This window comes from Delphinapterus leucas, chromosome 9 (genome assembly GCF_059928025.1).
Source record: "Delphinapterus leucas isolate spDelLeu-1000000601 "Yukka" chromosome 9, BTC_Dleu_Yukka2, whole genome shotgun sequence".
In the NCBI taxonomy this organism is placed as follows: Eukaryota; Metazoa; Chordata; class Mammalia; order Artiodactyla; family Monodontidae; genus Delphinapterus; species Delphinapterus leucas.
In genome coordinates this window covers 64,095,844-64,122,963 of record NC_143137.1, presented here as the reverse complement: position 1 = coordinate 64,122,963, position 27,120 = coordinate 64,095,844, and the positions used below count along the sequence as shown (strand labels likewise).

Below are 27,120 nucleotides of genomic sequence, written 5' to 3'. Positions count from 1 at the left end.
CTTGGTCTATCATTTACCCAACTGCTCAAATGCAAACTCTAGGAGTCATTCCTTGATTCTTTTCTCTCACACCCCACAGCCAACTCCTGTTGTCTCTATCACCAGAGTATCTAAAATCTGTCTAGTGCTTTCCATTTCCATTGTTACCATCTTAGTCCATGCTATCATATTTCTTGCCTGGATTACTTTAATAGCTTCCTAATCAGCCTTCTTGCTTCCATTTCATAGTTGTACAACCTATTGTCCATATAGTAGGCAGCAATTTTTGTAAGACACAGAGAATATCACATCCCACCTTTGCTTGAAACCCTCCAATAGCACTGTGTTTAGAGTAGAATCCAAACTCCTGCCATGGCCTACAAAGTCCTATTATCATCTGGCCCCTTCTGCGTTTCTGGCTTCATCTTGGACAGTTCTCCAACTTGCTTAAGCAGCTCCAAACATGCTGGTCTTCCTTGTGATTCCTGAACAAACAGCACTAGCTCTTTCCTCTGCCTTTAATTTTATATGCCAATTTTTTGTTGTTGTTTTTTGTTTTTGTTATACGGTCTTAATCAGTGAGTTCTCTGACTTCATGCACGGAACCTGCCCTTCCTCCACCAACCAGATCATTCCTCATAACATTTATCACAATGAAATGATCATTTACTTATTTTATATATCATCTGTCTTCCTTCACTAGAGTGGAAGCTCCATGATAGCAGATTTTCTCTGTCTTGCTAACCATAGTATCCTCAGAAGCTAGTGTCATTTCTATCATATCACAGTGTCTCAATATTTCTTTTGACTATATGAATAAATTTCCTGCTATATAGATGCATGGGAAACAAATAGTAGTTTTGACTTTTTGAGTACTTATTAAATACAGAGTATTTACATGCATTGTATGTAATCCTCACAAATGCCAGGCAAGATAAGTCTTATTCCCGTTTCCCATATAGAAAATTGAGAATTGAAGACATTAAAGAACTGCCCTCGGTCACATACCTAAAAATATAAGAGAAGCTGGGATTTAAACTCAGCTCTGTATGACTCCAAAGAGTTCTCTTTCCAATATACCACGCAGACAAGTAGAACTGCTCATGATCAATAAATTTTAAACCTCACATATTTTTCCAAAATAATTCAATTTTTGCCCAACAGATACTGACCACATTAATTACTCAGTTATACAAAAAGATCCTAAGTCTGTCTTGCAGAAATCATTGAAAAGCAATCTTTAAATCCAAAACAGTTTAGAATTCTGCTACCTGAAGATTATTTATGAGAAATCCTGATAAACATACCGTCTTTTCATTTTTTCAAGCATTCTGACAATATTAGGATTTGTTGTGTTATATTTCCTAAATCTCATGAGGATACAGGAATAGTTGAGAACAAAAAGGGGTACTGGGAAAATGTTGCAAGGATCAGTTTCTGAGAAACATAAAATTCTACCATTACCTTGGGATGGCTGCTCTTTTGTCTTCAAATAAGCTCATGTAAAGAGGATTTATTATTGAGGTCCTCGGCTTTCTCAATTCTTTGACAGTTATTAACACAAAAGCTTACTTGCTGAGAAAGAAAAAATAGCCTCTATTTTTAAGAAGAAGAATCACAAGCTTCTACAGAGGTAGGTACATGAAGGACTCTTGGAAGCTCTTGGAAAGGTTGAGAGTTCAAACTGAAGGGTCTCAAAAGAAAATCCTGGTATAATATTAAATTGACTATAAAACTGACAAAATGGAACAGTTAATGAAAATTAAATTATAAATTTAATTATATAAAAATGAGAAAATGAAAGTTAATGATCTCATGGCCACATTATGTGGCAACCATATTGTTCAATCAAAATTCGTTAAACATTTGGAAAGTGCTAATTTTCGTAATACGGGTGTTCAACAATTACCTAGGAAACATAAATTTCTAATTCTCCACTGAATTATGAAAGCATTAAAAAATGATTTTACTTTTCTTAACTTTTTAAATCAGTTTCGTATTTTATCACAAAGTACATAAACAGAATGTGACCTTTTTATTCCAATTTTCTTTTAAAATAAAAAAAATAAGCTGTATACTCTGTATTTCACCACAGTTTGAAATGTCTTGTTGATATATGACATATTCAATTTCAAAAGAATGATAAAGCAGGAATATAACTGAGCAACAGCAGGCATTTGAGACTGCGATACCATTTTGCCTCCTCTGAACGTAGGTAGCATGAATCATTTTTAGGACTCAGCACACAAGTAGTGTACCTGATAATTAATTTGTGTTATGTGTTTTACACATCACAAGCAGCACAATAAATATGTAATAATATGTTGAGTTCCGGAAAGCTGTATGGAAAACTTGGTAACATTTTGTACATTTAGAAAAAATGTAGGCTTCTAATATACAAACTAGATCTATATGCCTAAATTATTTAAACTAAGCTTTACTTAAAAAATTAATGATGTGTATGAAAGAATAAGGAGAAAGAAGGAATAGGGAAAACTAATGAAAAATATCCTTTCCTCTATTTTTTCATTCAAAAATTATTAAGTGAATACCTACTATATGCTGTGCATATGTTCATAGTAGAGAGGAGAACAAACAGAGCTGATCCCTGCTCTCAGGAAATTTATGCACTTGAATTGTAAAAGTGAGTTCAATTTATGCCTCCTATCTTCTCTATTCCTCAACAGACACCTCCTTGTTTCTTCAGCAAGTCCAATTATTTTATTATAAAATGTTGCAAACATAGCAATAATCATAACCATAACTTACAACACTTATTGAAGCCCTCTGGATATTCCTTCCCCATCCCATTACTCTTCCTTCCTTTTTACCAGATGTAAACAATATGCTGAATTGGACATTAATCACTCCCTGGTATTTTTTTTATTTTAACATTTTATATGAATGGCATCATATTATACTTCTACAACTTCCAGTTTATTTTCATTATTATATTTTATATATTTATTTGTTATACTTTTTAAAAATAACATACATGTTTTCAGCTCAAAAGCTAGCAACAATCCAAGAAACATGCTAGAAACAATCCAAGTCAAGGTGATGACAAATATACCACTATTATTTAATCTTGTTTTGGAGATACTGGCCAACACAATTAGACAAGAAAAGAACATGAAGTATAAAATTGTAAAAGAGGAAGTAAAACGATCCCGATTTGTTTACACCTGGAAATGTCAAGAGAATCAACTGAAACACTGCAATAAGCAGAAGAGAATTCAGCGAGCACCTCTATTTGTAACATGAGGAAGATCAAAGGTAGATAACAAAAAATAAAATAATATAGATTACTCAAGACAACTATTAAATTCTGTATCCATATTCTTCTAATTACCTCTCTAAATTTCAAGACTGATTAAAGCAAGAATACTACTCACTGTGTGTATTTCTAAGAAGAGCAAATCAATATATTAAATAAGCAATTCACATTTAAGAGATATGTCAGATGCTAACATAAGTTACAACAGATTTCAGTGGTTTTCCAGACCACTCTTCTCTATTAAGAGCCATAAAATTATAGAGACAGAAGGTATTTTACTTACAGGATGGTTCATTTGATCCACTCTTTTTACTCTACTGATAGAGAAGCCATTCTTAAAATACATAATTTACCTCCCCAAGGTCCCACAGTTACTTAATAGTAGAGCTGGAATCAGAATTCAAGTCTCCTAAGTTGCTGTCTGGAACGTCTGTCATGATGAGCCAGTAGTGACCATAATGAATCAATACGATTTTAAATCTAATGCTGGGGACTTCCCTGGTGGTCCAGTGGGTAAGAGTCTGCCCTCCCAATGCAGGGGGCCCGGGTTTGATCCCTGGTCGGAGAACTAGATTATGCATGCATGCCACAACTAAGAGTTCTCAAGCCACAGCTAAGAGTCTGCATGCCACAAGATGCAAATAATAAGTCCACATGCCGCAACTAAGAAGCCTGCATGCCGCAACTAATGATCCCACATGCCACAACAAAGATCCCACGTGCCACAACTAAGATCTGGTGCAGCCAAAATAAATAAATAAATAAAATAAAATAAAAATAAATGTTGACAAAAATAGAGCATACATAAAAACAAAAAATGTTGCTGATGTTGTGTGTATGGGGGTGGTGTGCATTTAGGTATTCTAAGAATTGAACCGATCTTATATTGTAAAATAATTGTGTATTCTTACCCAAAGTATCTACATGAGCACAGTGGAGAGTGTATATACATTAGGCCTCAGACAAATCTATCTGAATCCTGTTTTGGCACTTACTATTGGTGTGACCTTGGGAAAGTCACATGACCTCTCAGTATCAGTTTCCTTACCTGTAAAATGTAAAAAAATTAAAAACTAACCTCAAAAAACAGCCTTTGGGGATTAGAAGTACGATTATGCATGCAAATTATACTAGTAAAATGTTTACATTTACTAGTAAAATGTGTTACACAGTAGGTGCTCAAAACAATGGTAGTTATTATATTATAGAATTTAAAATACACTTCCAAAAACCAGGGTCGAAAGTTGAGCTCCGATGTACATGGTTGGAGAAAGTGCTTTTTCTTTTTACCAGGATAAAAATGATCAGTTTTGCTTCCTTTTCTAACTACAGTTTTAGTATTTCAATACAAATGGTAATTATAATGTTAAGAATTACTTAAACTTATAGGGAGACACAAGAGGGAAGAGATATAGGAACATATGTATATGTATAACTGATTCACTTTGTTATAAAGCAGAAATTAACACACCATTGTAAAGCAATTATACTCCAATAAAGATGTTAAAAAAAGAATTACTTATAGAAATGTTTTCTACTGTTTATTAACCTACAAATATGTGAATATCTACTATGTGCCAGGTTCTGTTCTAGGAGACAGAGAAACAAGTGGTAAACAACAGCATGTCTTTGTCCTCAGAGATCTTAAACTTCAATAGGAAAGAGACAATAACCTGTTAGCAGATAAATAATTTCATATTTTGATGTAGTAGAAAAAACAAAGGAAAGGAATACAACGTGTGGGAGCACAGTTTTCCTTAGACAAGGTAGTGAGGGAAGTTCCTCTGCTAAAGAGGTGACATTCAGGCTGAGACGTGAATGATTTGAAAGAGCCAGTCAGGTACTAATCTGTGAGAAGAGAATGTCCAGGCATAGGGAACAAGGGCAAAGGGCCCTATAGTACAAATGAGCTCAGCATGTATGACCACCAGTATATCTGGCAGGAGGCAATGTTAGGTTGCCTTTGTAAGCCACACTGGTTATTCCATTTACAGTGAGAAGCCACTGAAGGGTTTAATACTAGTAATATGATTTTGAGCTTTAAGCTTATTTTAGTTGCTGTACAGAGAAGGAAGGGTAGAGGTTACAGGTAAGAATGAAAATAGGGAAATAAGGCAGAAGACAACTGCAACAGTATAAATCAGAAATGACGGTGGTGTGGAGCACTGCAGTAGTGGTGGGAATGGAAAGATGTATGACATGTTCTGAGTCAGGACAGGCTGCAAGGTAGAAAGTGGGGGATAAAAAAAAGAGTAATTAGGAATGATTCCTGTTTGGGGCACACAAAAATGGTAGTAGTAAGTTAGGAAAGACTAAGAGAGAAGCAAGTTGTGATAGGAGTGGGAGTGAGGAAGGATCAGGAAAAAAAATTCTATTTCAGCAACATTAAGCTTGAGACAATCTTTAGCTATCCAATGGGAATGTCAGGCAAACATCAGGATACATGAATTTAGATATTGAGGGAAGAGTTCAGGGCTACCAATAGAAATCTGGAAGTTCCCAACTTATAGATGAGGCTATATGCATTCATCTAGGGAATGGCATACAGAGAAGAAAAGGGTCCCAAGGACTACGCCATGATAATAAAACTTGGGTACAGGTGGAGAATTCAGCTAAGAAGACTGAGAAGGAGTTCCCATTTATGTAGGAAGAATATTAGGGGACTCTGAGGGTCATAGAAACCAAGATAAGAAAATGTTTCAAGTAAGAGGGAATGGTCGACATTGTCAAATGATGTTGAGAGGTCAGATAAGATTCAGGACAGGCATGACTACTGAGAAAGAGATAGCAAGTGATCTTAACAAGAGCTATTTTAATGGAGCAGTAGGGATCAAAGGCTGGCTGAAATAGTTAAAGAGGGAGATGCCATTTTGCACTTTGTTCTTCCTCTTTAACTTCAAGAACAAAGATGTAATGACTGGGGCTATAGCAGCCATCTTTGAACTATGATGGAAAAAGCAAAAGAATCAGGATAAAATTACTCCTGATAGCCTGGGCTGCTGAAAATACTACTTCTTTGGGCTTTCTGTTATGTGTTATATTTTATATCTCTATATTAATCAAACCTTTCCTGCAGCATAAAAATATCCCTTCCCTAAAAGTAATATATGATATGTTTTCTCTCCTGGTCTCTTAAGACTTTCAGTCTGAATAAAAAACAAAAAACAACTGCAGCACTGATTTGCACTAACAGTGAGTCTACTGCATTTACTTTAAAAAGAATACCTTTTCATTATCTCCTTTTAGGTTTGCATGTCCTAGTTATGCTGGAAATGAACATATGGAGCTGAAAGTAGGTATGAAAGGAAAACTTTCACACGTAGCAGAGTTCTATAAATGCTTTTAAAAACAAGTGCAGATGTGTTCCTTTATACCTTCAACCATAAACAGTCAAATCAGAATGATCTTTCCAACTTCAATTGAGTACTCTGAAAATTAACTCTACATGACTGTAATCAGGAGGTATATAATATTTTTGTACTCTTTCACTTATTTTTTTATAAACATTTCCAATTTTAGAGGAAAAAAGAGAAAATGGAGGTACTGAGGATAGACAACTATTTAGAAGTTTTGCTGTAGTACAGAAATGGGCAATAACTGGAGAAGGGACGAGGTGAAGTTCTCTAAAAGATAGGGAAATGTTAAAACATGTCAAAGGAAATGAAGAGATACTTCTTGAAGGAACTAAGATATTTTCTATCTGCTATTCCTCTGGTACTAGTTTCAAATATAAAGTCTTAGATCATACCAAAATTATTTGCTTTCAAAATATAATTCTGTAACATGTAAATAAATATTCTATTATAGGAATTCTCATATTTTAATTGTAAAGTACTAGGAACTATGTCATAAACATACTGTCATAAGCCTAGATTTTCCAATGAAACATTCTAAAATAACACTAGAATTGACTTAATATAGTTAATAATAATTCATAATAAAGAATTTAGTCTCAACACATGCAAGAGCCTATTTGTCATTGGTTTTAAAAATTTTTTTTCTTATGAAATATGCTTTTATATTTTCCCAAGTGGTACTATCACATATATCTATAACACGTTAGTTTTCACTTTCATTAGACTATTTCATGATGATAAAAACAAAGCACATGATTATTTGATTAGAAAAACAGTTCTTTGTTTGATTAAATTAATTATATTAATACAAAATTTTCTTTACAAAATGCTACAAAACTGCTGCTTTAGGCAAATGACAGTGTTAAAACTGGATAAAATAAAATACTTCCATAAATTATAACAAGTGAATCAGCAACTTTTTGTAGTATTATATATTTCATATATAATAAATTATAACAGTTTATATATTTATATATTTATAAAATATATTTATTATACTATGTTATTTTACAATATATATTATATACTATGTATATTTTATATATTAATATCATAAAAATAATTTGGAAATGCTAAATTCTTTTCTGCTCATAGTGAAGTAATTACCTTGTAGACATTTTGGAAGTTAGCTCATTTTCAGTTTATTTAAGTTTGTAGAAATGACAATGATGCACAGTGGTTTTAAAATAATGTGCATTTTCCAGATATGAAGGTATATGCACATAAGAATTGTTTTTCCTTCTAGATCCTCACTGAAATGGCCAATGGAATTTTAAAAACATGAGACACAGAGAGAGAGGGAAGGAAGGAAGGAAGGAAGGAAGGATGCAAGGAAGGAAGGAAGGAAGGAAGGAAGGAAGGAGGGAAGGAAGGAAGGAGGGAAGGAGGGAAGGAGGGAAAGAGAGAGGAAGGGGATGTAAGTAAGAACATACACCTATAATAGTAGTGGAACTGAGGGAAGATTCCTACCACTTTCTAAAAATACCAAGAATATTTGCTGGGACCCATCAAACCAGGTTATTTCCACTGCTCCTGGTTTTAACAGTACCTTGAGTTCTTCCATAGTTTTCTTCTCATTTGTCTATATTCTCTTTTACACTATAAGCACCAAGAGGAAGGGGTTATGTCCTTTCATGGATACCACGGTACTCCCAACAACTATTACTGGGCCCTACACTTACAAAAGGCTCAGTAAATATTTGTAAAATGAAGGCAAGAAGAAACGCTAAAAAGAAATACATCAATATGCCAACAGTGGTAATCCCTGGAGAGTAGATTATGACTTTTGTTTTATCCATTTCTCTGCATTTTTCAAATTATCTATAATGAACATGTATTAGTTGCATAATGCGAAAATAATTAATACATTGAAAAACACAGTTCAAAATAATTTTTCACTTAATTCCTTACACAACAGATAAGCAATATGAAAAAAGTAATTAAAATATATTAATGCTAATTATTTATAGAAAACATTTATGCTAAATGAAGTTTATATATTTTATTTGTAAATTACTGTAACACACCATCTTCAAAAAATTACCTAAGGATGTATTTTAATATATAGACCCTAGTTCAATAAAATTTTGTTCTTCATTAGGAAAAGGTAATACCAAGTCAAAGTCAGGAAATGTAATCTGAAGTCACAAAGCATGTGAAATATTTCTGACGTAACTAACACCTTTTAATGTCTAATTTTTAAGTAATGCAGATCAAGTGTTATATAGCTTGTTCCTATTCTAAACAAATATTTAACTACAAAAAAATAGGTAAGGAGCAATAGATAAGCAGCTAGCTGTACTAAATTACAGGGCTGCATCGTGTGTCTGAGCAGAAAAGAAAATTCTAGATTTTTCAAACCGATAACTTTTTTGACATTAGCTCACTAGCCATTAAGTCATTAATTTCTTATCACTGTGTATCTATGTAGAATAATAATTTGGTTTTGACAACTTAAAAGTAGAAAACTATTAACATAAGAACTATTTCATTTTTTGTTGTTTTTGCATTTTAGGAATTTTTTGATGATCTTGTATAGTGAACATGTGACTAAAACAAAACCTTACCATTATTTTTTCCCTATCAAACATAACAGGATCTTCTTTAAGCTAGGTTTGTGATGATAGGTTGAGCTTCTCATACTATTTTTAATAAAGTACTGCTTCCTTACTTTAATATAGGGAAGATACATTTTCAAGAAGGAAAATGCTGATGTTATCTTGGTTATAAGCTTGCTGCTGAAATGATTTAGATTGTTTTCTCTTCCATGCAGTATCAGTATAAGGCCTTTCTTTTCAAGAAATGAATTATAGCTGATACTTCAAATCTCTTTTATCTGTATCTCTTAGTTGAGAAAAATGAGAAAACATAAATATTTATTCTATATAAACAGAACAGACGCAAGATGTAGATAAAAATGATCCATTATGGAGCAGTGAATAATTGCTATTTGTATCACCATTCAAAGAGAAAAGGGCATCAAGTATTTCTACCACCTTTAAATCTGAGGATACCTAAAGTTACTGAGAAAATAAAAAATCTGTAATTTTATGTGTTTGGGATAATGTGTTTGTGGTTCATGATTTTGCATTGATAATAAATTTAACATTATTCTCTATAGCATACTTTGGAGGAAACTCAATAAAACTTTGCTTTAATTGAGAAGCATCTGTAGCATCAAAAGAACCACAACCCACACCAAAAACAAGTTTAAGAAATCCTAATGTAAAAATAATAAACAGTGAAGCTATGTAAGTAAATTATTCCTTTACCTTGCCATTTCTGATATCTAGATATTCAAAAGGTAACCACCAAAAAAATGTGCAGGCAAATTCTCATACTCTGATAATTTGAGGAAAATATGCTAGCATTTTTTTTCCATGAAGCAGTAGTTTTACACATATGGAGAGACTACATGGAAAGGAGAAGGCAATATTAAGTAGAAACAACAATATCATTAATAAAGTCACCTAAGCATAAAAACGTACAGGTGCTAGAAATAATTTTAAACTAGGTTTTAAAGAATGTAATACAAAAATACCTAAAATCAGAGATTCACATGCTACACTGATGCAAAATGAAGCTGATAATTTCAAAGAAAGAAATCTGTACCTTGATTAAACCTCCTGGAAAAACTGTGTATCAAATTACGCTCTTGATGAAATTCAGACTATAACACAATGCATAGAAATTTTAAAAAAAATATCAAAATGATAATATTTTTATTTTGTCTACATATGCCAAACATTATAAGCTCAATTAGATAATCATGGAAGGTACATAATACTTAAGAATTATATAGGCACTGTAAGATATTTAACCACAAATGTACATAAACAAGCACTGGACATTAGTACTATATAGGAGAAAGACCAAAGGACTTGGGGACAGAAAGTCAAAGTCCTCATTGGTGGCCCTGCCACTTATCATGGGTCTTCGACAATTCATTCACAAACCTCTTGGAACTCTAGATCTTTTTTTTTTTTTAACATCTTTATTGGAGTAAAATTGCTTTACAATGGTGTGTTAGTTTCTGCTTTAGAACAAAGTGAATCAGTTATACATATACATATGTTCCCGTATCTCTTCCCTCTTGCATCTCCCTCCCTCCCACCGTCCCTATCCCACTCCACAACGTGGTCACAAAGCACTGAGCTGATCTCCCTATGCTATGCAGTTGCTTCCCATGAGCTATTTTACATTTGGTAGTGTATATATGTCCATGCCACTCTCTCACTTTGTCACAGCTTACCCTTCCCCTCCCCATATCCTCAAGTCAATTCTCTAGTAGGTCTATATTTTTATTCCCATCTTACACCTAGGTTCTTCATGACCTTTTTAATTTTTTTCCTTAGATCCCATATATATGTTAGCATATGGTATTTATCTTTCTCTTTCTGACTTACTTTACTCTGTATGACAGGCTCTAGGTCCATCCACCTTACTACAAATAACTCAATTTTGTTTCTTTTTATGGCTGAGTAACATCCCATTGTATACATGTGCCACATCTTCTTTATCCATTCATCTGTCTGTGGATACTTAGGTTGCTTCCGTGTCCTGGCTATTGTAAATAGAGCTGCAATGAACATTGTGGTACATGACTCTTTGAATTATGATTTTCTCTGGGTATATGCCCAGTAGTGGGATTGCTGGGTCAAGTGGTAGTTCTATTTTTAGTTTTTTAAGGAACCTCCATACTGTTCTCCATAGTGGCTGTATCAATTTACATTCTCACCAACAGTGCAAGAGTGTTCCCTTTTCTCCACACCTTCTCCAGTATTGTTTCTAGAATTTTTGATGATGGCCATTCTGAGTGGTGTGAGATGATATCTCACTGTAGTTTTGATTTGCATTTCTCTAATGACTAATGATGTTGAGCATTCTTTCATGAGTTTGTTGGAAATCTGTATATCTTCTTTGGAGAAATGTCTATTTAAGTCTTCTGCCAATTTTTGGATTGAGATCTTTCTTTTTTTGTTAGTGAGATGCATGAGCTACTTTTAAATCTTGGAGATTAATCCTTTGTCAGTTGCTTCATTTGCAAATATTTTCTCCCATTCTGAGGGTTGTCCTATGGGTTTGTTTATGGTTTCCTTTGCTGTGCAAAAGCTTTTAAGTTTCATTAGGTCCCATTTGCTTATTTTTGTTTTTATTTCTGTTTCTCTAGGAGGTGGGTCAAAAAGGATCTTGCTGTGATTGTCATAGAGTATTCTGCCTATGTTTTCCTCTAAGAGTCTGATAGTGTCTGGCCTTACATTTAGGTCTTTAATCCATTTTGAGTTTATTTTTGTGTATGGTGTTAGGGAGTGTTCCAATTTCATATTTTTATATGTAGCTGTCCAGTTTTCCCAGCACCACTTATTGAACAGGCTGTCTTTTCTCCACTGTATATTCATGCCTCCTTTATCAAAGATTAGCTGACCATATGTGCGTGGGCTTATCTCTGGGCTTTCTATCCTGTTCCATTGATCTATATTTCTGTTTTTGTGCCAGTACCATACTGTCTTGATTACTGTAGTTTTGTAGTATAGTCTGAAGTCAGGGAGCCTGATTCCTCCAGCACAGTTTTTTGTTCTCAAGATTGCTTTGGCTATTCGGGGTCTTTTGTGTTTCCATACAAATTTTGAAATTTTGTGTTCTAGTTCTGTGGAAAATGCCAGTGGTAGTTTGATAGGGATTGCATTCAATCTGTAGATTGCTTTGGGTAGTAGAACCATTTTCAGAATGTTGATTCTTCCAATCCAAGAACATGGTAAATCTCTCCATCTATTTGTATCATCTTTTTTTTTTTTTTTTTTTTTTGCGTTACGTGGGCCTCTCACCGTTGTGGCCTCTCCCATTGCGGAGCACAGGCTCCGGATGCACAGGCTCAGCAGCCATGGCTCACGGGCGTAGCCACTCCACGGCATGTGGGATCTTCCCGGACCGGGGCATGAACCCGTGTCTCCTGCATCGGGAGGTGGACTGTCAACCACTGCGCCAACAGGGAAACCCTATTTGTATCATCTTTCATTTCTTTCATCAGTGTCTTATACTTTTCTGAATACAGGTCTTTTGTCTCCTTAGGTAGGTTTATTCCTAGATATTTTATTCTTTTTCTTGCAGTGGTAAATGGGAGTGTTTTCTTAATTTCATGTTCAGATTTTTCATCATTAGTGTACAGGAATGCCAGAGATTTCTGTGCATTAATTTTGTATCCTGCTACTTTACTAAATTCATTGATTAGCTCTAGTAGTTTTCTGGTAGCATCTTTAGGATTCTCTATGTAGAGTATCATGTCATCTGCAAACAGTGACAGCTTCACTTCTTCTTTTCTGATTTGTATTCCTTTTATTTCTATTTCTTCTCTGATTGCTGTGGCTAAAACTTCCAAAACTATGTTGAATAATAGAGGTGAGAGTGGACAAACTTGTCTTTTTCCTGATCTTAGTGGAAATGGTTTCAGTTTTTCACCATCAAGGATGATGTTGGCTGTGGGTTTGTCATATATAGTCTTTATTATGTTGAGGAAAGTGCCCTCTATGCCTACTTTCTGCAGGGTTTTTATCATAAATGGGTGTTGAATTGTCGAAACTTTTCTCTGCATCTATTGAGATGATCACGTGGTTTTTCTCCTTCAATTTGTTAATACAGTGTATCACGTTGATTGATTTGTGTATATTGAAGAATCCTTGCATTCCTGGAATAAACCCCACTTGATCATGGTGTTATGATGGCTTTTAATGTGCTGTTGGATTCGGTTTGCTAGTATTTTGTTGAGGATTTTTGCATCTATGTTCATCAGTGATATTGGCCTGTAGTTTTCTTTCTTTCTGACCTCTTTGGTTTTGGTATCAGGGTGATGGTGGCCTCGTAGAATGAGTTTGGGACTGTTCCTCCCTCTGCTATATTTTGGAAGAGTTTGAGAATGATAGGTGTTAGCTCTTCTCTAAATGTTTGATAGAATTCGCCTGTGAAGCCGTCTGGTCCTGGGCTTCTGTTTGTTGGAAGATTTAAAATCACAGTTTCAATTTCAGTGTTTGTGACTGGTCTGTTCATATTTTCTCTTTCTTCCTGGTTCAGTCTCGGAAGGTTGTGCATTTCTAAGAATTTGTCCATTTCTTCCAGGTTGTCCATTTTATTGGCATAGAGTTCCTTGTAGTAATCTGTCATGATCCTTTGTATTTCTGCACAGTCAGTTGTTACTTCTCCTTTTTTCATTTCTAATTTTATTAATTTGAGTCTTCTTCCTTTTTTTTTTTTGATGAGTCTGGCTAATGGTTTATCAACTTTATCTTCTCAAAGAACCTGCTTTTAGTTTTATTGATCTTTGCTATCATTTCCTTCCTTTCTTTTTCATTGATTTCTGATCTGATCTTCTTTCCTTCTGCTAACTTTAGGGTTTTTTGTTCTTCTTTCTCTACTTACTCTAGGTTAGGTTGTTTATTTGAGATGTTTCCTGTTTCTTAAGGTAGGATTTTATTGCTATAAACTTCCCTCTTAGAACTGCTTTTGCTGCATCCCATAGGTTTTGGGTCGTCGTGTCTCCATTGTCATTTGTTTCTAGGTATTTTTTGATTTCCTCTTTGATTTCTTCAGCGATCACTTCGTTATTAAGTAGTGTATTGTTGAGCCTCCATGTGTTTGTATTTTTTTACAGATCTTTTCCTGTAATTGATATCTAGTCTCATAGCGGTGTGGTTGGAAAAGATACTTGATACAATTTCAATTTTCTTAAATTTACCAAGGCTTGATTTGTGACCCAAGATATGATCTTTTACCAAGGCTTGATTTGTGACCCAAGATATGATCTATCCTGGAGGATGTTCCATGAGCACTTGAGGAAAATCTGTTTTCTGTTGTTTTTGGATGGAATGTCCTATAAATATCAATTAAGTCTATCTTGTTTAATGTATCATTTAACACTTGTGTTTCCTTATTTATTTTCATTTTAGGTGATATGTCCATTGGTGAAAGTGGGGTGTTAAAGTCCCCTACTATGATTGTGTTACTGTCAATTTCCCCTTTTAGGGCTTTAGTATTTGTCTTCTGTATTGAGGTGCTGCTATGTTGGGTGCATAAATATTTACAATTGTTATATCTTCTTCTTGGATTGAACCCTTGATCATTATGTATTGTTCTTCTTTGTCTCTTGTAATAGTCTTTATTTTAAAGTCTATTTTGTCTGATATGAGAATTGTTACTCCAGCTTTCTTTTGATTTCCATTTGCATGGAAAAATCTTTTTCCATCCCCTCACTTTCAGTTTGTATGTGTCCCTAGGTCTGAAGTGGGTCTCTTGTAGACAGCATATATATGGGTCTTGTTTTGGTATCCATTCAGCCAGTCTGTGTCTTTTGGTGGGAGCATTTAATCCATTTACATTTAAGGTAATTATTGATATGTATGTTCCTATTCCCATTTTCTTAACTGTTTTGGGTTTGTTATTGTAAGTCTATTCCTTCTCTTGTGTTTCTTGCCTAGAGAAGTTCCTTTAGCATCTGTTGTAAAGCTGGTTTCATGGCGCTGAACTCTCCCAGCTTTTGCTTGTCTGTAAAGGTTTTAATTTCTGCATCAAATCTGAATGAGATCCTTGCTGGGTAGAGTAATCTTGATTGCAGGTTCTTCTCCTTCATCACTTTAAATATGTCCTTCCATTCCCTTCTGGCTTGCAGAGTTTCTGCTAAAAGATCAGCTGTTAACCTTATGGGGATTCTGTTGTGTGTTATTTGTTGGTTTTCCCTTGCTGCTTTTAATATGTGTTCTTTGTATTTAATTTTTGATAGTTTGATTAATATGTGTCTTGGTGTGTTTCTCCTTGGATTTATCCTGTATGGGACTCTCTGTGCTTCCTAGACTTGATTAGCTATTTCCTTTCCCATATTAGGGAAGTTTTCAACTATAATCTCTTCAAATTTTTTCAGTCCCTTTCTTTTTGTCTTCTTCTTCTGGGACCCCTATAATTCGAATGTTGGTACGTATAATGTTGTCCCAGAGGTCTCTGAGACTGTCCTCAGTTCTTTTCATTCTTTTTTCTTTATTCTCCTCTGCAGTAGTTACTTGCACTATTTTATCTTCCAGGTCACTTATACGTTCTTCTGCCTCAGTTATTCTGCTATTGATCCCTTCTAGAGTGTTTTTAATTTCATTTATTGTGTTGTTCATCGCTGCTAATTTCCTCTGTAGTTCTTCTAGTTTCTTGTTAAATGTTTCTTGCATTTTCTCTATTCTATTTCCAGGATTTCGGATCATTTTTACTATCATTATTCTGAATTCTCTTTCAGGTAGACTGCCTATTTCCTCTTCATTTGTTAGGTCTCGTGGGTTTTTACCTTGCTCCTTCATCTGCTGTGTGTTTTCCTGTCTTCTCAGTTTGCTTATCTTACTGTGTTTGGGGTCTCCTTTTTGCAGGCTGCAGGTTTGTAGTTCCCGTTGTTTTTGATGTCTGTCCCCAGTGGCTAAGGTTGGTTCAGTGGGTTGTGTAGGCTTCCTCGTGGAGGGAACTAGTGCCTGTGTTCTGGTGGATGAGGCTGGATCTTGTCTTTCTGGTGGGCAGGTCCACGTCTGGTGGTGTGTTTTGGGGTGTCTGTGGACTTATTATGATTTTAGGCAGCCTCTCTGCTAATGGGTGGGGTTGTGTTCCTGTCTTGCTAGTTGTTTGGCATAGGGTGTCCAGTACTGTAGCTTGCTGGTCATGGAGTGAAGCTGGGTCTTGGTGTTGAGATGGAGATCTCTGGGAGATTTTCGCTGTTTGATATGACATGGAGCTGAGAGGTCTCTTGTGGACCAGTGTCCTGGAGTTCGCTCTCCCACCTCAGTGGCACAGCCCTGATGCCTTGCTGGGGCACCAAGAGCCTGTCCTCCACATGGCTCAGATTAAAAGGGGAGAAAAAATGAAAGAAAGAAAGGAAGGGAGGAAGGGAGGAAGAAAGAAAGAAAAAAAGGAAAGAAAGAAAGAAAGAAAGAAAGAAAGAGAGAAGAGGATAAAATAAAATAATGTTATTAAAATAAAAAATAATTATTAAGAAAAAAATTTAAGTAAAAACCAAAAAAAACCAGACAGACAGAACCCTAGGAAAAATGGTGAAAGCAAAGCTATACAGACAAAATCACACACAGAAGCATACACATACACACTCACCAAAAGAGGAAAAGGGGAAAAAGTCTATATTGGTCCCAAAGTCCACCTCCTCAATTTGGGATGATTCGTTGTCTATTGAGGTATTCCACAGATGCAGGGTACATCAAGTTGACTGTGGAGATTGAATCTGCTGCTCCTGAGGCTGCTGGGAGAAGCTTCCCTTTCCCCTCTCTGTTTGCACAGCTCCTGGTGTTCAGCTTTGGATTTGGCCCCGCCTCTGCGTGTAGGTCGCCGGAGGGCGTCTGTTCTTCGCTCAGACAGGACGGGGTTAAAGGAGCCGCTGCTTCGGGGGCTCTGGCTCACTCAGGCCGGGGGGAGGGAGGGGCACGGAGTGTGGGGCGAGCCTGCGGCGGCAGAGGCCGGCGTGACATTGCACCAGCCTGAGGCGCACCGTGCGTTCTACCGGGTGAGTTGTCCCTGGATCCCGGGACCCTGGCAGTGGCGGGCTGCACAGGCTCCCCAGAAGCAGGGTGTGGATAGTAACCTGTGCTCGCACACAGGCTTCTTGGTGGCTGCAGCAGCAGCCTTAGCGTCTCATGCCCATCTCTGGGGTCCACGCTGATAGACACGGCTCACGCCCGTCTCTGGAGCTCCTTTAAGCAGCGCTCTTAATCCCCTCTCCTCGTGCACCATGAAACAAAGACAGAAGAAAAAGTCTCTTGCCTCTTTGGCAGATCCAGACTTTTTCCCGGACTCCCTCCCAGCTAGCCGTGGTGCACTCACCCCTTCAGGCTGTATTCATGCAGCCAACCCCAGTTCTCTCCCTGGGATCCAACTGAAGCCAGAGCCTCAGCTCCCAGCCCCGCCCGCCCCGGCGGGTGAGCAGCAAGCCTCTCGGGCTGGTGAGTGCAGGTCAGCACTGATCCTCTGTGCGGGAATCTCTCCGTTTTGCCCTCCGCACCCCTGTTGCTGTGCTCTCCTCTGCAGCTCTGAAGCTTCCCTCCTCTGCCACCCGCAGTCTCTGCCCGCAAGGGGGCTTCCTAGTGTGTGGAAACCTTTCCTGCTTCACAGCTCCCTCCCACTGGTGCAGGTCCCGTCTCTATTCTTTTGTCTCTGTTTTTTCTTTTGCCCTACCCAGGTACGTGGGGAGTTTTTGCCTTTTGGGAGGTCTGAGGTCTTCTGCCAGCGTTCAGTAGGTGTTCTATAGGAGTTGTTCCACGTGTAGATGTATTTCCGATATATTTGTGGAGAGGAAGGTGATCTCCACGTCTTACTCTTGAGCCATCTCCCTAAAATCTGGCTAGATTTCTTAACTAGTGATAACCTTGAGGGAAAAAAGGTCTAAGGGAATTTGACCAGTTGAGCTGTAACTTTATAAAGTCACTTCTAGATTTAAACTCTAAGATTCCACTATTTTAAATGAATGAGAAGTAAACCATTATGAATAAGACTCAAGGTGAAACTCGTATTTTCCTCAAATAACCTTGGGGCACCAATTCTCTCCCTGGGTACATGCTTTATAATTCTAACAAACTGAATTTTTAAGGCAGACATTACTTTTTTAGGTAAGCCTGAGCACATCTGCAGTATCTACTGACATCTTTTATTAGCAATAATTTAATATCATATGAAATTCAACACTAAGAGCCTGAGTTAAAAATTGAGATACTAGAAAATAAGTATTCACATACTCCTGTTGAAAAAACCATGAAATAGTACTATTTCCATATATGATTCCATATTCATCTAGAAACCATAGGTTATAAGTCTATAATCAAATTTATACATGATCCTATTTTTCTCAATCTTGACAACTATTACATAAAGAGCTTCTCTAAGTTCTTAGGCATCTCTTATCCTTTCGGTTATGAAAAATCAAACACACATGCAACAAAATAGTTTGGTTTTGCTCACAAATCTGGATAAAAATAACACAGGGTTAATAACGACAGTAATAATTATAATAATAATAATCACGATGGTATGTGTTACAATTTATAGAGAATTTAATGGGCCAGTAATTATGCTAGGCATTCTACATATGCTATTCTCTGATGTTCAGAACTTGCCTACACAATATTACCTTTACTTTACTGATGAGGAAATACAAACTCAGAAGGCTTAAGGAATTTGCCCCAGAGTGGCAAAGCTACTAAGTGGAGTAGCAGATATTCAAATCCAGGTCTATCTGATTATAAACCTGATGTTCCACAGGCATATTTTACTTACGTTCAATTTTATAAAAACTGACATATAAAAAAAGAGGTTTAACTCACAGATAATAAACATAAAACAATATTGGCTTCTTGACATTTATATGAGAAGACTGACTGTATACAAGAGATGTTTCCCACGAACTGAACATTTCTCAGTGTCAGTAAGTACTTGGGAACAATTTCAGATAATGCCAAAATCTGCAGTGTACTGCCACTTTACCAGCACGAAGCCTTTCATTTTATCATAAACTACAGAAATATCAATCCTATTATATGAACCGCTTTCAAATCGTATAATTTAAACCTCTTTGCTTGAACTCTTAGTTTCTTTAAATACTTCTACGTAGAATATTGTAGTTTGTCCACTGCATGGTAAAAAAAAAAAGGAAATTTACAAATCTATAGCTCATCCTTGCTGAACAATGAAAGATCACAACATAAAATCTTCAAAAATATCTACACAAAATTAAGAATGTAAGCAAAATATTACTTCCTCCTAGATTGTATTTTCTTCTGTATCTGTATTCATATACATAGACACCTAGCAAAAACATAGGCCTGTATATGTCAGGATCTACTGTAACAGCTCTAATCTAGATGAAATGTGGGTCTAGTGAGTTTAGTGAGTTGTTTTAAAAGTGAAATTTAATTACAAAGAATAAAATCAGGTACATCACACATAGTAAGGATAACAAAGTAAGTTTTGTTTTAGTGTAGAGTGTGTATATATATGTACAGGGTGTGTGCATGATAGAGTCTTGTAAAGAGTAGCGGGTGTGTGAAGGGCTATGTGTAGAGCTGTATGTAGGAACATCTGTAGGAATGTATGTGGAGGTGTGTACGGGGGTATGAGAAGGTTGATGTATGTGTATAATCATGTATATGAATGTGTGTAGGGTCCTCATAAGCCAGGTTATCCCCACACAAAGACAGGAATCTAGAAGTCAATGTGTGGACTTAATGATCACAATGATGCATTAGTACATTATTAGGAATAGTACATTAAGTCATATCCTATGGAAAATATTACTCAACTCTCATCAATTCTGTTTTGATTTACTATACCTTTTGTACGTTAAAAGGTTCAAAAAATTACTTGTCATATATTTCATTTTTTATAATTTATTTTTTATTTCTTTTGGAAACAAAGCTAAATGCCTGGCATGCTCCAAACATTTGAGTTTTAACATTTTAAATTACCTATATTTAGGGTTAGTTTAAAATAGATATTCTTCATTTAAATTTACTAAAACTTTGTAAAATCCTTTAAATTTGACTTCAAACCAAAGCCTGATGATTTCTCTTTGTCTTTAATTTCCTCTCAATATGAAGTTCATAAGAGGGTGACAATTAGTTAACTTCATTAGGCTAACCTGATCATGTTCTCCCCAGATCAATATGTAAAGTTACTCAAATAGAGAGCAGAGCTTAAAAAATTAATCTTCCTATACAATGAAAATAATACTAAATCATTATTAAATACCTCAATATCAGAAGAAATAAGTGAGTATACATTGAAATAAATAGTGACTAAAAGGTTAAATATGGGTAAATGCTCAATTTTTAATAACAGTAACAACACAAATTACTTAAACATTTTCTTTTAGTATGACTCATTAATAAACCTGTTAATTTAAAACAAATGAATTCTTTGCTAGGGACAAATTTTGCTTTAAATTACTCAAAACTAAAAAATACTTAGAAATGAATGACAACGAAAATATGATGACCCAAAACCTATGGGACAGAGCAAAAGCAGTTCAAAGAGGGAAGTTTATAGCAATTCAAACTCACCGCAAGAAACAAGAAAAATATCAAATAAACAATCTAACCTTACACCTAAAGCAACTAGAGAAAGAAGAACAAAGAAAACCCAAGTCAGTACAAGGAAAGAAATCATAAATATCAGAGCAGAAATAAATGAAACAGAAATGAAGAAAACGATAGCAAAGATCAATAAAACTAAAAGTTGGTTCTTTGAGAAGATAAACAAAATTGATAAACCCTTAGCCAGTCTCATCAAGAAAAAAAGGGAGAGGATGCAAATCAATAAAATTAGAAATGAAAAAGTAGAAATCACAACTGACACCACAGAAATACAAAGGATTATAAGAGACGACTACAAACAACTATATGCCAATAAAATGGACAAGCACGAAGAAATGGACAAATTCTTGGAAAGGTACAATTTTCCAAGACTGAACCAGGGAGAATTAGAAAATATAAACAGACCTATCACAAGTAACGAAATTGAAACTGTAATTAAAAATCTTCCAACAGGGCTTCCCTGGTGGCACAGTGGTTGAGAGTCCGCCTGCCGATGCAGGGGACGCGGGTTCGTGCCCCTGTCCGGGAAGATCCCACATGCCGCGGAGCGGCTGGGCCCGTGAGCCATGGCCACTCAACCTGCGCGTCCGGAGCCTGTGCTCCGCAACGGGAGAGGCCACAACAGTGAGAGGCCCGCGTATCGCAAAAAAAAAAAACAAAACAAAACAAAACAAAAAAATCTTCCAACAAACAAAAGTCCAGGACCAGATGGCTTCACAGGTGAATTCTATCAAATATTTAGAGAAAAGCTAACACTGATCCTTCTCAAACTCTTCCAAAAATTGCAGAGGGATGAACACTCCAAATTTGTTCTACCCTGATGCCAAAACCAGAAAAATATATCACAAAAAAAGAAAATTATAGACCAATATCACTGATGAACATAGATGCAAAAATCCTGAATAAAATACTAGCTAACGAAATCCAACAACATATTAAAAGGATCATACACCATGATCAAGTGGGATTTATCCCAGGAATGCAAGGATTCTTCAATATATGCAATTCAATCAATGTGATACACCATATTAACAAATTACAGAATAAAAACCATATGATCATCTCAATAGATGCAGAAAAAGTTTTTGACAAAATTCAACACCCATTTATGATAAAAACTCTCCAGAAAATGGGCACAGAGGGAACCTACCTCAACACAATAAAGGCCATATATGACAAACCTGGAGCAAACATCACACTCAATGGTGAAAAACATTTCCACTAAGATCAGGAACAAGACAAGGATGTCCACTCTCGCCACTCTTATCCAACATAGTTTTGGAAGTCCTAGCCACGGCAAACAGAGAAAAAAAGAAATAAAAGGAATACAAATTGGAAAAGAAGTAAAACTGTGACTGTCTGCAGATAACATAATACTATACATAGAAAATCCTAAAGATGCCATCAGAAAACTACTAGAACTAATGAATGAATTTGGTAAGGTTGCAGGATACAAAATTAATGCACAGAAATCTCTGGCATTCCTATATACTAACAACGAAAAATCAGAAAGAGAAATTAAACAATCCCATTTACCACTGCAACAAAAAGAATGAAATACCTAGGAATAAACCTAACTAAGGAGGTGAAAGACCTGTACCCAGAAAACTATAAAACACTGATGAAGGAAATCAAAGATGACATAAACAGATGGAGAGTATACCATGTTCTTGGATTGGAAGAATCAATATTGTGAAAATGACTATACTACCCAAAGCAATCTACAGATTCCATGCAATCCCTATCAAATTACCAATGGCATTCTTCACAGAATTAGAACAAAAAAGTTTACAATTTGTATGGAAACACAAAAGGTCCTGAATAGCCAAAGCAATCTTGAGAAAGAAAAATGGAGCTAGAGGAATCAGGCTCCCCAACTTCAAACTATACTACAAAGCTACAGTAATCCAGACAGTATGGTCCTGGCACAAAAACAGAAATATAGATCAATGGAACAGGATAGAAAGCCCATAGGTAAACCCATGCACATATGGTCACATAATTTATGACAAAGGAGGCAAGAACATACAGTGGAAAAGACAGCCTCTTCAATAAGTGGTGCTGGGAAGCTAGACAGTTACATGTAAAGAATGAAATTAGAACACTACCTGACACCATAGGCAAAAATAAACTCCAAATGGATTAAAGACCTAAATGTAAGACCAGACACTATAAAACTTTTAGAGGAAAACAGGAAAAACACTCTTTGACATAAACCACAGCAAGATCTTTTTTGATCCACCTCCTAGAGTAATGAAAATAAAAACAAAAATAAACAAATGGGACCTAATGAAACTTAAAATCTTTTGCACAGCAAAGGAAACCACAAACAAGACAAAAAGACAACCCTCAGAATGGGAGTAAATATTTGCAAATGAAACAACTGACAAAGGATTAATCTCCAAAATATGCAAACAGCTCATGGAGCTCAATATCAAAAAACAAAGAACCTAATTAAAAAATGGGTGGAAGACCTAAACAGACATTTCACCAAGGAAGACACACAGATGGCCAAGGGGCACATGAAAAGATGCTCAACATCATTAATTATCAGAGAAATGCAAATCAAGTACAATGAGGTATCACTTCAGAGCAGTCAGAATGGCCATCATCAAAAAATCTAGAAACAATAAATGCTGGAAAGGGTGTGGTGAAAAGGCAATCCTCCTGCACTGTTGGTGGGAATGTAAATTGATACAGCCACTATGGAAAACAGTATGGAGATTCCTTAAAAAACTAAAAATAAAACTACCATATGACCCAGCAATCCCACTACTGGGCATATACCCTGAGAAAACCATAATTCAAAAAGAGACATGTACCACAATATTCACTGCAGCACTATGTACAATAGCCAGGACGGGGAAGCAACCTAAATGTGCATCGACAGATGAATGGATTAAGAAGATGTGGCACATATATACAATGGAATATTACTCAGCCATAAAAATATGAAACTGAATTATTTGTAGTGAGGTGGATGGACCTAGATAGAGTCTGTCATACAGAGTGAAGTAAGTCAGAAACAGAAAAACAAATACCATATGCTAAAGGATACATATGGAATCTAAAATAAATGGTACTGATGAACGCAGTGGCAGGGCAGGAATAAAGACTCAGACATAGAGAAAGGAGTTGAGGACACAGGGCTATGGGGAAGGGGAAGCTGGGGCAAAGTGAGAGTAGCATCGACATATATACACTACGAAATGTAAAATAGCTAGCTAGTGGGAAGCAGCCACATAGCACAGTGAGATCAGTTTGGTGCTTTGCAACGACCTAGAGGGGTGGGATAGGGAGGGTGGGAGGGAGGCTCAAGAGGTAGGGGATATGGGGATATATGTATGCATATGGCTGATTCAGTTTGTTGTACAACAGAAACTAACACAGCATTATGAAGCAATTATACTCCAATAAAGATGTATAAAAAATAAATGAAATAAATCAATTCTTTGCCAGGGACAAAATTTGCTTTAAATTCACTCAAAACTAATGGCTTTCTATTGTTAATTCCAGTGAGGCTAAAAGAACCTATCTAAAAAAACTTTCTGCTGTAAAACAAAATTTTTCTTATATATAAATATTTTGAGTATAAAAGCAACAATAATACTTTCTCACAGATATTCCTGCTCCCTGAATTTTTTGTAATAAGAATATCTTCAAGCCTTTGGCTTCATTAGATTTTTTAAACTCATATGTGGGAAAAATAAAATATTTGTTCTAAAAACAACATTCTCCCCAAGCTATAAAAGCAGGAAAAATACTACAACCGTATGTTTCTGTTTGGATTACTAGGGCTCCAAAATCACTTGTTACATGGGCTCCAAATTCACTTAAAAAGGAGTACAATTTTTGAAAAGAAATTTTTTATATTTTATGGCTCAAGTCAAGGAGTTAACGTTTTAGTGACAGTGAACCAAATGAAAATGGAGCTTGTATCTAAAAAATAGAAATCTTCAAGTTGTAAAAATAACAAAATATTAGTAGTGGTTCTTCCCTGAGTGATTTTTATTTTCATCTTTATATATTATTCTATAATAAGCATGTATGCTTATAACTTCCAAAAAAGTAATTAAAATTATGACCACTTACCATAGACATCATAATTAGACTAAACAAAATCTTTTCATCTTAATACCTAAATATCTAGACAAGTTACACTGAAGAAACAAAAAATTTCTCAGTCTCATATATCTAACCTTACATTTATATATCTATTCATTGACTTTTTTAGCTTTGATATATAAAACATTTGCAATATACAGTGTGATTCACATGGTTACTAGTGGTAAACGCACTTCTGAAAGTTTTCAACACTTTCTAGGATCCTATAATAATGGAATATGGCAAAAGCTATGCCCATCCTCCACTGTTGTCTTGTTTTTTAAGGAAAAAATAACCATGCAAAAGATTTAAACATTAAAAAGGAAAATGTAATCCGTGTTTCACTTGTGAATGCTGACATGAAATTTCTGAGAACCTGGCTTCATACATAGTACAGAATACTTTACTATCGTAGTTGTATTATTTGTGGGTCAAAAGTGAAGAAATATGCTGGAATAAAGAGAGCAAAAACAGCCCACAAAGGCAAAAGGACTAATCCTGAATTTTCAACCCAAATAATAATGAAGAGCCCTCACTCCTTCCAGCTTGCACCTTGAAAAAGATTACTTGTAATTAAAATGCCGACAGAGAACTTAGCAGCAGCATTGCCACTGCGGCATACAATATATTTGACGCTATGGAAGTCACAACAGCTGCTAACTGTACTCAGCCTCACACTGACCTTAATATGTCATGAAAAATGAAGGACTTTACAATATAAGAAATGCAAATAGAACTGATTTTACAAAGAAAGGACAAGAAACTAGGTTTGAAATAAGACGGTGGGCAATTTAAACTGTTGTCAACAATGTTACTTATGTGAAGCAAAAGATTACCAATTATTTTTTCCACCATCCCCCCACCTCTGTTTTTTTAATACCCGTTGACTTTAACAAGACAGGTCCGAATGTGTCATAAGTTAATTCTTTATCAGTTTTCATATATCATCCTTTACCTTGGCCTGCTGAAAATTATGCAAGCTATAAATTAGCTTTAAACAAGCTCTGAATCAGGCTAGAACTGGTTTTTGAATTAAAGAGCCTTCAGTATATTATAAGGTGCTGTCATTTTATTACCTCAATCAATTCAGTGTGGCCTGAGGTGGAAGGAAATGAATACTGTCTTCATTTGCAATGGGTTTATCTCTTACAGCAGGCTCTGGAAACGTAACTGCAGCAATGAATTGAAAGCTAAAGTTACACTTAACATTACCAATGCAGGAAATTGTTGCTCCTTAACAAAGTTGGAGTTTCAAAGGAAAAAATGATGTTTCTATACTGTGAAAAATATACAAAAAATTAACACTTGATTAAAATTAAATTTTATAGAATACTGAAGAAATATAGTTAAAGCCAACATTCTATTAAAATAATTTTAAATGGTCCTCAGATAAAGAAAAAAAAACCAACACAATGGATGTGCTATTCTCAGTGTTTCAGAAATACTAGACATAAATGTATATTTCATCTTTATCTTAGTGAAAACTATTTCATTTCTTTTTCCTGTGCAACTAAATAGAAAAGTGAATTAGGTATTAGTCAGGTTCACTGTCATTGTTACTAGACTCTAAACCACTGATAAAAGAGCCAAAAAAAAAAAAAAAAGCCCTAACGAGTAGGTTTATTTATTGCTGTCTCCATTTTAAAGTGAGCAAATGAGGTACAGAGACATTAAGTCACCTGCCCAAATTTACACAGTTACCTAGACAATTTGATTCCAAGTCTATTCTTAAAGGAGACTATTTGACTAAGAGTACAGGGACACCAAGTATATCTAAGAGACAAATTTTTCAGGAAACTGTTTGTACCAGAAGTAGTAATGAGGAACATTGATGAGGGAAGGAATAAAATCAAGTTCAGAGACTTAGAAGAGTATGTCAAGTGAAGACAGAGGTGGATTCCAGTGACAATAGACAAACCAGCACGTTTATATGCAAGTACTCATATAACATGCATATAACACAAGAATGCGTTCAGTCTTTGACAAAGTTTAATCAGAGGACTATGTGTTGCTCTACCTAATCAATCACTGTGTACCCTTCCATAGTTTGAGTTTACTCATGATTTGCAAAATGATTTTAGACATCTATATTTTAGCACTAAACTTGTTTTTAATTACTGAACAGATTTAGCGACAATATAAAATAATTTCTGAAGTGCTCAGTGATAGATTAATAAATGACTGTAAAAAGAGCACTAACTGACACTAACCTAGTCATTGCTCTGCCATTAACTAGCTGTGTAAACCTGAGATTAACAAGAGGTTACTTCTGTGAGTCTTACTTCTCTTAACTATAAAA

At 35.5% G+C, this 27,120-nt stretch overlaps 1 protein-coding gene across 4 annotated transcripts in view; it reads right to left on the bottom strand.

Moving 5' to 3' along the window:
* PHF14 (PHD finger protein 14) overlaps positions 1 to 27,120 on the bottom strand; it is a 201,320-nt gene that overhangs the window by 18,667 nt on the left and 155,533 nt on the right. The window contains exon 19 of one of the 4 annotated variants that reach the window (XM_022587093.3): positions 7,624 to 25,991. The exons of the other annotated variants lie outside the window; for them this stretch is intronic. Coding sequence (XP_022442801.1) covers positions 25,968 to 25,991 — 24 coding nt within the window. The 3' untranslated portion in view covers positions 7,624 to 25,967. Of the gene's footprint in view, positions 1 to 7,623; positions 25,992 to 27,120 lie in introns of those variants that run through there. 4 annotated transcript variants of the gene reach the window in all.